Raw genomic sequence first — 12,342 nt, 5'->3', positions numbered from 1 at the left:
TTAAAGCAAACTGATAGTGGTATTCTTTTCTGCTGTTTGTTGTGAAAACCAAAAATAACTCTGACTAACATTTACTGCCTAGATTCCAAAACTAGGCATCACCATAAACATTGCATAATATTTTACCATATCTGTGAAATATAAAAGAAGGGATAAAACAATTACAACTCTTGACAGATGCAGAGATCTGATAAGCTATCAGATCCAATATATGGATCTGACTGGGGTAAACCACACAGACCTGATCAGGTGTAAATCATTCCAGTAATTGTAAATTATATGCAAGTATTTCCAAAAAGCAGAATGAAACCACTCTGTGTTTGTAATTGATTACCCAAGATTTTCTTACATGTTTTATCACCACTGGGAATTAGAGTCAAACTGTAGGCACTCAAGCTTTTTACCCCCAAAACGTAGTTGCATGCCAGCATCTATTAATTATAACTGGTAGGCCCAGGGGAGAAGACAAATGCAGTGGGCACCAGTGGGTAGAGTGAAGGAGAAGGTAAGATTGGTGAGAAATTATAACTGGCTCTAACTATTGGCAACCAAAAATAAAATCTGAATTTTGTCATTTTCCACCTTCAATAATGCCTGCATCTCAATAAGCCTGAATACGAGGGCTGCACGATTTTAAACAGCCTTTTCTTAAGGTATTAAGTTCAAGTCTTAAAATGCTTAGTAACCGCCTGATGAAGAAAGCACGCCGCATCTTTGTTAGTTGCTTTCCTGTATCCAAGGATGCAAAAAATTCTTCACGAGTCTTCAGAAATAAAAGGGCATTGACAAGACTGAGAATTTCAAATCTCTCTTAACGTTGTTCTTCCTCTGCTATTTTCCAGAAAAACAACCAATGGGAGGGTACACTCCCCCTCTAGAGAAGAGGTCTCTTCTGCATAATTCCTTTTAAGATCTGAGTTTATAACAACTCTGTACTTTGAGAAGTTCCTGCCCAGAGGTCATGTTCATTCACCCAGTCTTTGTCTTCGCCCTTCTGCAGGGCACAGATTATGCCCATGAATTTGTAGACTCACAGACCTCTCAGTCAGAAAGTATTAGCGCAATGTCAGACAAAACCTCGCATGAAGCTTTGGAGGTTTCTTGTATCAAGTGGGGAATCATGTGGGAAGATGCATGCACAGAAATAACGCTCTGTGTATTTCAATAAAACCACTGAAACTGGGGCCAGAAAAGAGCTCTGGACAAAAGCTTGCACTTCAGACGTTCCTGAATTTCAACATATGCCAATCTGAAGCCCATATCTAAAACATGGTAGGGATGTTTATTACTGTCTGTCATACCCTATCACCTCCTGCTCTTCTACAGCTTTTGAGGAAATGCCTATGAATCTCCTTTTGTCGCTGTCAGTCTCCTGCCTCTGCCTTGGAGGTGAGATGACCCCCCAGTAGAACAGTCAATGACTGTCTCATAATTGCCTTACCACATGACTGAGTGCAGTTGTGAAAACATTTTGACTGTGTATAGTACTCTCTTTGGACTACTCAGTCCACTTCCCTGATTAAAAATCACTATCAATTCTCTGAAATTCCCTGAAAGTCATGAAAACCCTCTGCAATTCTGAGGTCACCACAGTTGTCTCCTTTGATCAGGACACCTTTCTGGTGACATCCGACCTCTCAGAGTGGTGAAAACTTGAAGCCTCAAATGCTGTTAAACTCTTTGTCATGTTTCCATTGGCCAAAAGGCAACAATAGCTTCTGCGCTGTTCAATTCTCTCTCTCCCTCTCCAAGTGAGAGCCTTGGACAGTAAAGAGAAAGGGGCTGGAAACACGGACCACAAGCAATCCTCCCCCTGAATGATTCAGACTGATTTGAGAACACATTAGATACTGGTCTCCCTCTTAAGCTTCAGCAAAGACACATGCCAAGTCCTGCATAAGGAGAGAAATACTCCCATGCACCAGTACATGCTGGAGGCCAACCAGCTGGAAAGAAGCTTAGCAAAGAAGCAACTAAGGATTCCTGGTCAACACCAAGATGAGCATGAGCCAGCAATGTACCCTTGCAGCAAAGAAGGCCTGGGCTGCATTGGAAAAGCACTGCCAGCAGATCGAGAGAGGTGATCTTTCCTCTCTGCCTCAGCACTGGTGAAGACACATCTGGATGCTAAGTCTAGTTCTGGGCCCCTCAGTAAAAGAAAGACATGGACATACTGCAGCGCGTGCAGAAACGAGCCACAGAGATGGTTAAGGGACTGGAGCACGTCACATGAGGAAAGGCTGAGAGAGTGGCAACTGTTCAGCATGGAGCAAAGAAGGCTCAGGGGGATCTTAACAACCTGTATAGATCCCCAGTGGGGAGGAATAAAGATGAGAGAGCCAAACTTCTCAGAGGTGCCCAGTGCCAGGGCCAAAAGCAATGGACACAAACTGAAACACAGGAAGCACCATCTGAACATCAGGAAACAGTTTTTACTGTGAGGGTAGATGAACACTGGAAAAGGTTGTCCAGTGAGGTTGTGGAGTCTCTGTCCTTGGAGACATTCAAAAGCCATATGGACATGGTCCTGAGCTACCAGCTGTAGGTGGCCCTGCTCTGAGTAGGGGGTTGGACTAGACGATCTCCAGACTCCTGCACTCCCCCAGGAGTAAAATTGTTTCACCATGGATTTGTACACTCAAGTGTCAGGATCAGAGTTGACACTGCCAGGAAGAGGTGCAAGGCAATATTCGAACAGTCTGTCTGGGTGACTCTAGGGGCTTAAACCACCCATGCACACAGTAAGCAACCTGCACTCTGCTCCCTGCTACATCACAGAGCCTGAAACACAGTGGTTCCAAACCCCATTAAGTACAAAGGAAGAAATAAAGGTTTCCAGGCAGCAGAGGTGAGGGCATCCTCCATTCCTCCTGCTCCTCTGCACAGGAAGTGAAACTCATGGGACCACAGAAAGAAGAACAGAGAGTTTGATTCAGATGAGGTAGTCTTGGTATTGTTTATCTATTTTATCCTTTCATTCCCTGGTGCCAAATGCACAACCAGTTCCCAGAACTCTCGATTCTTCCTTTGTCTTCCCAGTGGGATTAAAGACAGGCTTTAGATCCTTTATCCTAAAGATAGGATAAAGACATACTTCCTCATGATGGCCCTTGACTCTTGCTTTTATTTCTGCAAAGTGGCCCAGTTTCAATAGAAAGGATGAAGAATGATACTACTTCTCCCTTCCCTTTTACGGAAGGGCAATTATCATCAGGGAATTCATAGCATTCAGGCTAAGAAGGTCTTGGAACTCTACTTCCTTATCTTGCCCATAAGTGCTATACAAAATAAGGGTGGCAGCAGCTGCCACTGTGTTTTGAGCAGTATTCAATGCTTTCTGACAATGTTAGGTGTGGTCTGAGTGTTAGAAATGGAGAGAGAAACAAACTGTCTCCAGGAAACTGGTTAAGAGCACATGCCTCCTGGCCAATCTGTTAACCTTCAGAGTTACACAGCTAGCAGCTCAGGCCGGAAGCTTCCAGGTGCACACAGGTAAATGGTAGAGGAGTTATCTTGCAATCTCTGAAACAGAGATTCTCACCAACTGCAAGTGAGTTCAGGATATAGCAGCCCTGAAAAGTGAGCAGCTCCAATATCGCTGATGATTCTAGAGACATGAATTCTACTAAAATCAAGTTTGTGTACCACACTAGATGGTCAAAATAGGGTCTTACGATCAACTTCTCCCTAATTAACAACTGCCACTCCTATGGCAAATCTTGAAGTAACTCACTTAAGATCTGGGAAGGTTTCAAGTATCTGCTAGCCTCTCTACTGAAGCTACTCAATTAGAGTCACAAAACTACGAAGAACCTCCTGTTTCTCTAAGTTTTCTACTATTGCCACTACCTTGGCAAACAATCTCTTTCACAGTCTTGTTAAACCCCATCAGAAGGGTAGTAAGAGCTTTTGTCCCCACTTAAATTCGCTCCACAAAATGACTGCCATGGTAACTAGGAACCTTCTTGTCATTTCTGGCCAAAATTTGTCTTAAGGTTGATTTATAGCTGTTCCCCTTTGATGAGCTACTGTTTCACCAGGGGTGCAGAAAAGTATTTCGGCTGTCCCAGTGTATGTTCCTGTTGGGCTATGAGAGTCCACACGAGAACAGAACTGGAACTCATCTAGCTGTGTTCACAGGCTGCCATGGTTTGCACTTAATACTTAACTAACCAGATGAGATAAGGCACACAATTGCACATGAGCAAACTTCAGCTTAAGTACATACATACAAATATCTATAGTTCTGTGATTTGTCTATGATTGAAATTGTATGTATATTAACTGGGGTTGTTTCACTTCAAGACATCTTATACCCACAAACAATACAGTTGTCTAAGGCTATCTCTAGTATTTGAAGGTACACTTTAAACTTTTAAACTATTTTTCCTTTAAATTTTTTTCCCCCATTTTTGCAAATTATGGTTTGTTTCTCTCTTCAGCCTCATTGAAAACTTTCCGTCTCGCGCTTCCTCACAATTTGTTAGTCACATCAGAGTCACCTGTAGGGCAACATCTGGACTTCTGGTTAGACATATCAGCCACTCTATATGAACCTCCTCCCTTTCAGCTACAGGAAAAAAATAGTTCCAATGTGAATTAGTCTGCAGAGGAGGCCATGGCACATTCTACCACTGTCCTATGCAAACATTTATTCATATAGGAGCAGCAGAAGTTTGGATCTGTAGATCTGTAAGGCCAAGCTCCAATTAAAAGAGTTGCTAGAGACTACAGTCTTCAGAGATACCCACAAAATCTGGCACAGTCAGTGTGAAACTGGGAAACAGAGTGGATGTGAGTTCAGACTACCATGGTAAAGCCCCACCTACTCAACAGACTGCTCTCCATGCTGCTGTCAAAGGTGTGGCAGGCAGGAAGGTGTAGCTCTCCCAGCCACAGAGGAACAAAAAGGCAAAGCTTTGAAGCCCCAAGATGAGACCATCCAGCTGTGAGGGAGGAGGACCTGCTTGCTACTCCCAGACCTCTCAGTATTTTAAACTTCTCTGTTAAAAAAGGCTACATGACCAGCCCTGGGTAACCAGAAGCATGCAGCTCCTCTGCAAGGAGAGCTCTTCCTATTGGGCTTGACACTGAGTTAGGCTCCTGGGCCCATAAACTTTGCATTCTTCTCTGTATGGGGAGCCAAACTGTTTCCACTAAGTTATAATGTAATGGCACTTGCCTGGGACACAATTTCTTCAGGCTGGGAAGTGTACTGGGCTTAGGTAACCACTTCCTAACCACCAGGCTATTACACCTAAGGTAGCTGGAAGCAGTAACGCTGCCTGTCCCCTACATGTTAGGAAAGCAGCCATCGCTGTGACAACAGCACTTTTGAGTTCAGCACAGAGTATCAATATGCATTATAGAAGTACTATATTAGCGTCAGGTCTTTCAGAGGACTTAAGCATATCACTGCACAGTTTGTGACTCCCAAACAGGCTTAGGTGTAGGACAGACAGCAAGAAATTCATCAGCCAAGGCACTCACATGTTCTGGTCCTATATGCCCTGGACACACAGGAACATGCAGCTCCTCAAGTGCACCATTACAGAAAGATTTCGTGGACTGCACTAAAGGTGCCTCAGTTTCTACCTAGTGCCAGGTAAGAATCAAAGTGGTTCAGAGTCTTCAGTGCCGTACACCAGACTGGGACCACACTTCACAGCACGAAAGCATGGATATGCTCTCAGGAGTACCTACCGACACTGCCCCTGTCACAGCAGGAATGTAAAACCCATCTTTGGATGTAAAAGCAATTTCAGGGCAATCAGCTAACATTAAAGTGTTCTTCATGCCAAGGTACACCTGTTCATAAAAAAAGCAAAAGAAGGAACCTTCGCAAAAGCCCTAACTCCTCAACACATTGCTCCAAGGTATTCAACAGGTCATAGGATAGCAGAATGTTCCCCTTCCATAAACACCACCCAGAGCAGTTTACAACCTGGTATTGGAGGGGTGAGGAGAGGAGAAGGTCTCTGCCACTGACCAGGCATACCTAGAAAAAGAAAGTCACACTGGCCAGTACAAGTTGCATGCCTTTATCCTAAGGGTGTGACAAGCTCCATTAGCCCCAGACCTCTGAAGGGAACTCAGTGGGCCAACAAACTGACAGATAGGGCAAGTTCCTGGAAAGAGACGAGCAGGTGGTTTCAAAGCAAAGTGTGCATTTCTGTCATTCTCCAGTGCAAGCAGCAAAAGCATTACATTGTCCATAGTCCTGCTCCCTGTAACAGCGCCCTGCTCCCAGGCTGGCACGCTGCAGTATGTGCTGATATCAGCATGAACTGGCAGAGAGGGTTTACAGGGCAGCTTTTAGCTCAGAGTCAGAAACAGGACTCAGGAAGACAGAGAGGTACAGACCTGAAGAAGTGGGACACAGCCTCTTTACCAAGGATCCTAATCTCTTTCACTTCTCCTGAAATTCATATAGTCTACTCACAGAAACACCTCAAATTCCTTCAGATCCACAATTTTATGATCATCATGTGAAGAATACAGTAGTTTTACCAATAATTCTTCATAGTGTCCTGCCATGAGGAGTGCTGGAAAGGAAAATTACAAGTGCTGTTTTAGAAACTTTTATTGCTAACTATCAGGACATCCAGAAGAGAAATGCTGCACCCTTTTTAGCCCTTATGATTCATGAGACACCACGTATCCGGCTGCTGATCAGCCCAGGATTGAAGGTAGCCTAGTTTGCAACGCAGATCGGCTTCACTTCCAGGGGACATTACAGATTTGCACGTGGGTGTTACAGACGGAAACATTTCTCTGCCAGGTGGTTTTAAATGAAAACTGGTGGCTATTTTGCTGAGACATTTGGATAATCAGAAAAACTTTTACTGACAATAAAGAAGGGATGGTGAGGATATATGACTTTTGTAACACAGCTGTGTCATCTGGACAGCACCGTTGTATAGTTGTAACAAACCTCTACAAAATTATGGAAGTAAATTCTTGTTTCAAAATCCAGTCTTGTAAGGGTTACTCTCCAGAAAGATGTGTCTAACTCTTGTCCCCAAAAGGAAGTAAATACTTGGCATACAGAAAAGGCAAACGATCTCAGAAAATCTAGTGGCTCTCTTTAAGGGTCAAATTGTAATCCATATGAAAACTATTTGCTGTGACCTAATTTTTGAAAGCCAACAATATAGTTAAAGCGAGTATGCAGGTTTGCAAGTTTCCCAATGTCTTCTGTTAATTTCTGGGTCTTTATTTAAAGAAAAAAAGAATCTATTTAAAATCACAATTTCTCAGACCAATATAGAGCCTAGACTGTTATTCTCAAGATTTGAAAGAACTGTTATAAGGAAATAAACTTTTGAATATCACAAACCTTTGAAGATAATATAATTTCAAGTTGAATTCACAAAGCATGATTTTTGACCTCTACAAAATTGTATTTAAAGTGTCTTAAATTCATTTAGTAAAACTGCTGAAGGTTCCCATAATCTCACAGAAAAAGAAGTATTAGCCCAGAATTCGGAAATGCCAAAAGAAGAGCAGAAGAAAAAAAATGGGGGGAAAAAAACGAGGAAAATTTTTATCCCCTACCCCACGTTAACAAGAATAGGGCTGAGAAATTACCATCTCTACCAACAAAAGTTCATTCCTGCAGTGACTGTAAGATTTACAGTATTGCTCTACAACATCATTACAGAACCAGTAATCTTCTTCACGGAATGAAAGCTAAATATTTATCAGGAAGTAGCTGTGCTGGAGGACAAGAAATGGGAGAAGGATAAATGTAGTTTAGAGCCTTTGAGCTACTCCTTTATTTAATTTTCTTCTGATAAATAGAAACCGAGGAGGGATCCTTCACTTACGTTTCCCCACATTGACTAATACAATGCATTTTCACAAAACATTTCTTGTTTCAACCACCCCACCTCCAAGGCTAGCCACACCCCAAGCATAATGAACAGCAACAGCAAACTGAACTCCTCATCTTGAACAGAGATCCAAAGACCACGCTCCCAGCCGGCTCCTCGGCAATACGCAACGCTCGCAGCTGGGCCTTGGTATGCGCTGTTGCAGTCACCTCTAGTAGCCCCTGTAAAAATTCGGAGCCAGGCACCGCTGGGGAGGGACAGAGACAGCGATATACTGAAACGCTGTCCCTGCTTCACCACGCACAGGGCACGGGGCCAAAGTCAGGAGCCTGCGGGGGTTTGGTCTCTCCATCGGTCAGAGAAAGCCACGGGGAAGAGCTGGCACCCGCATCGCTCAGGTGGACATTTCCAATGCTGCCAAAAGAAATACCCAGATCATGTCACACCTTCAGAGCATCCCTTCCAAGCTCAGGTGGATGCAACCAGAAGACAGTGAGGTAAGGATACACCTCCCGTCGTAGGGAGGGTCTGGGTAACGTCAGAGGTTTGCACTATTCCAGTCACCTCTCCTGCCGTCTCCCCCCCCGGGGCGAACAGGCCTGACGGGTAGCCAGAAGAGGAGAAACCCTGATTCTCCTCCACAGGCCACAGCTTCAATCTGTTTATTCTCATCACTCACAGCAGGCAATTTGGTAACGTTACGTTTGAAGCCTCCTATTGACGGAGGAGGCTAGAAAATGTGGTCACATGCGCCGTTTGGCAAGGATGGGGGGGCGGGGGGGATGAGAGAGAAAAGGTTCAAAAGAGGCTGTGGGGACCTGGCTTCCAAACATGGCACCTCCCCACACCCCGCGCTCCCCGCATCCCTCCCCGTGCTGCCGGCGGCGGGATAAACCCACTCCCCCTCCGTCCCGCCACCACGCACGCACGCACGTTTCCCCTCAGCGACGAGCGGCGCGACTAATTGCATTTATTTCCTAATTACGCACGCCCTGCTGTCCGCCCAGCGAGCCGCCTCCCCGCCGCTGCCCTCCCGGGAGCAGACGGCGCTCGGGGCGCGGGGCGGCGGCGGGAGGACGGAGCGGAGCGGGGCGGGGGGCGCGGCAGGGCGGCGGTTGGGGGCAGCCGCCTCAGCCCCGCGGCGGGCGGCAGCGGAGGCCGAGCCAGGCGGGGGCAGCACGGCGGCGGCGGAGGCTCCCGCACGCAGGGAAACCCCACCCAGCGGCCCCTCCTGGCAGAGGCGGGGTTTTGGGGACCCCAAAGGAATCCCACCTCGCCCCTCACCCCCATGTCGGGGTTTCCGCCCGCCCGCCCTGCGCCGCTGGCCGCCCCCGGCGCGGGGAGGGCCGCCGTCCCGCTCCGTCCCGCCGCGCCGCGCTCCCCCGGCAGCTCTGCCTCGGGAGGAGCTGCCCCGGGTGGGGGAGGACGGCCGGGCAGGAGGAAGTTCTGGGTCGGGAGCGGAGCCGGAGCGGGGCCCCGCAGCGCCAGCCCCGCCGAGGGGTCCCCGCGGGGCCGCCCGCCGAGCAGGGCGCAGCCGGCCGGCTCGGGGCACCGGCCGGCTCCCGCTGTGGCAGCGCCCGCTCCCGCCCGCCGGCGATCGGCGCATGAATGAGTACCCGAATGAATGAATGACTGGCGTCTGCTTACTTGAGCATGGCCTCTTCTTTCTCTTCCTCCTCTTTCTGCCGGTCCATCACTGCCATGATAATGTTCCTCTCTTCCTCTGTCAGGTGGCTCAGGTCGGGCAGCTCCTGCATCGGGGGGGGCACCGTGGGCGGGCGAGGGCCGCGGGGCCCCACCGAAGAAGACATTTTCTTTCCGCCTCTCCCTTACACCTTCTACCTTTGCACGGCAAACCCAGCCAGCCTCTCCTCCGCCCCCTTCACAGTGTAGTCCTCCGAGCAGCAGCAGCCGGCAGCTCTCTGGCAGCAGCGGAGGAGGAGGCGGAGACCCAGCCTTTCATGGTTGCTTGCATCCACCCCGGTCCGGCTGCCGCTGCTGCCGCTCGCTCCCTTTGTTTCCGCGGCTTCAGGGAGCTCGGGGGCTGCCGTGCCGCCGCCCGCAGCCCATCCTCCCGGCGGTGGGCGTGCGGGGCGGGGGTGCCGTGGCGCGGAGGGCTCCCGATCGCCGCTGGCGGGCTGCGGGCGGGAGCGGGGGGGCGGTGCGCGCCGCGGGCCGGCCGGGAAGGGCGGGTGCTGCCGCCGAGATGCTCCGCTGCTGCGAGCCTGGCGCGGGGAGGAGGGAGGGGGGAGGTCGGTGCCGGCGAGGCGGAGTCCGGGGCGCGCCGCCGCCGCCTCACGGGCGGCAGTGCCGCCTGCCCCTGCCCCTGCCCGTGCCGGGGGCCCGGCCCCGCCGCGCCTCTCTCCACCGCCCCGCTCGCTCGTCCCGCGGCCGCACACGGTCAGGGCGCTGGCCCCGCCACCGCCGTCCCCCTCACGTCCTCCTCCAGGTTTCCACACCGCGGGTCGGGGCCGGGAGCTCGCCCGAGCCCCCGCCCGGGGCTGCCGCCTCGCCCTGGGAAGGGGCCAGCCGTGCTGCGGGCCCGCTGCGGGCTGCCGGCGGCGCCGGGGACGCGCTGGGCTCCCGGTGCTGCCGCCGCTCCCTCGGGCGGGAGCCGCGCTCGCCCCAGCCCCTGGGGCTCCAGCCGCAGCTGCGGCCCCTTGCCTTGAGCCGGACCCGTCACCACTCGGCCGCCCCTTCCTTGGGGTCCCACGCTTCAGCACTTTCTTCATATGCTTCTTACACCCAGTACGTGGCACCCCCCAAGCCATGGTCACCCCATGCGAGTGCTCTTAACTCTCTCCTTGTCTATCAGACCCGTTTTTTCACTGCTGTGACCTACCACAACTGGCCATGAAACATGCCACAGTGCCGACTGTTCAACCGGGGGGGTAGCGCACAATGAAGCAAAGCCTCACTTCCAGACAGAGCTAGCAATTTGTGATCTACCAGCTCCGAGCAACTTGATTTGGGGGAGCTGGTAATGGACACAACCACCCTTCTCCACATGAGATCATCTGCATGTAATCCACTGGCCAGAAACTCCTGCCTATGGCTCGAAGGGTCCCTTGCTCAAACATGTGCCTGACGGTGAATGAAATCATTCAGGCTACTTAGAAATGCAAAGCTGAAATCTAGAGAAAACTGCACTTTCAAATAAAATCTGAACTACCACTAACACACACTGACACTTGAGACCCCTCAGTCATGCTTCTGCCGAGGTCACAGCACGGACACAGCTCTGGTTTCTAGAGAGATCATCTGATGGGCACAAACCAAAAGAAAAAAAAATCCATGCTGGCAGTGTTCAATGCTTCTTGCTGCCAAACTTGCCGGGTTTGGAATAGGGAGAGGGACCAGCTTTCAGCCAGCCACACTAATACCTCTCACGCAAATTCTGAGAGCTATGAACCTTCATGACCTTTGAATTTGAGAGGAATTACTGTGGCCATCTGTTTGTGTCCCCCCAAGAGATTTTCTGCAGGACACAATTTGATAACACAAATTAAAAAGAGCAAAATAGTAAGCACTACTGTGACCACCAGAACTTTTGAGTGGTAATGTTCAAGTTCAGCTCAGAAAGTAAAGTCTCTCAACTCTTCCAGCACATGAAGGAAACTGAAACTGGAATGACCGACAGATGGCTCAGAAGAGATTAAAGTGGTGTTAATAAGCAAAGCGTTATGAAGGGCTGGTAAATATCATAATGTCACACTCAGTTAAAGACACAGACCCTCCGCTAACTCGTGGGGTGATTTGTCCCAGGGCCTGGCCACATTATTACTGCTAGATGTAATCCTTCTAGCTAAGTACTAACAAATCAATAAAATCACTTCCCACCATCTGCGACTGGCAGAGAAGATAGCCTTCATGTTACAAGCTGATGCTAAAGAATTTATCCATTCGTTACCAACAGGCAGAAGTGTGGCAGCCACCTCAAAACTGAAGGAAGCAAGACTAAAAAGAGTAAGATGATGAGAAGAAGGTGAGGTACCACTATATGTTTAGTATCAGAAACAACTGAAACATGATATGACTAGAATGGTCATACTAGACACCATGATTAAGTTGCTATAGGTATCCACACTCCTTCAGATACTTTAGGTCTCCACATGCCAAGTAACTGCAAGAACTAATTCACTAAAGCAGTGGCCTTAGTGTTGAAGAGTCACTGCTTTAAGCCCAACCTAAACAAAATATTAAAGGTTGTACTGATTTTGACTGGGATAGAGTTAATTTTCTTCATAGTAGCTTGATTGGACTGCGTTTCGGGTTTGTGCTGAAAACAGTGTTGATAATACAGGGATGTTTTCACTATTGCTGAGCAGTGCTTACACAGAGTCAAGGCCTTTTATGCTTCTCACACACCACCCCACCAGCAAGCGGGCTGGGGGTGCAGCACAAGAACTTGGGAGGGGACACAGCTGGGACAGCTGACCCCAACTGACCAAAGGGATATCCCATACCATGTGACCTCCTGCTCAGCAATTAAGAGCTGGGAGAAGAA

At 49.1% G+C, this 12,342-nt stretch overlaps 1 protein-coding gene across 31 annotated transcripts in view; it reads right to left on the bottom strand.

Annotated features, from left to right (window-relative positions):
- RIMS1 (regulating synaptic membrane exocytosis 1) overlaps positions 1 to 10,011 on the bottom strand; it is a 353,684-nt gene extending 343,673 nt beyond the window's left edge. For 18 of the 31 annotated variants that reach the window (XM_074861849.1, XM_074861847.1, XM_074861851.1 and 15 more), the window contains exon 1: positions 9,483 to 10,009. In XM_074861849.1, coding sequence (XP_074717950.1) covers positions 9,483 to 9,646 — 164 coding nt within the window. In that variant the 5' untranslated portion in view covers positions 9,647 to 10,009. Of the gene's footprint in view, positions 1 to 9,482 lie in introns of all 31 variants that reach the window. The other 13 variants (XM_074861860.1, XM_074861862.1, XM_074861853.1 and 10 more) reach the window with 3 other exon arrangements.
- Positions 10,012 to 12,342: the final 2,331 nt, after the last annotated feature.

Source organism: Strix uralensis, chromosome 3 (assembly GCF_047716275.1).
Source record: "Strix uralensis isolate ZFMK-TIS-50842 chromosome 3, bStrUra1, whole genome shotgun sequence".
Taxonomy (NCBI): domain Eukaryota; kingdom Metazoa; phylum Chordata; class Aves; order Strigiformes; family Strigidae; genus Strix; species Strix uralensis.
The sequence above is the reverse complement of the archived record's forward strand: the minus strand, read 5'-3'. Positions and strand labels throughout refer to the sequence as shown.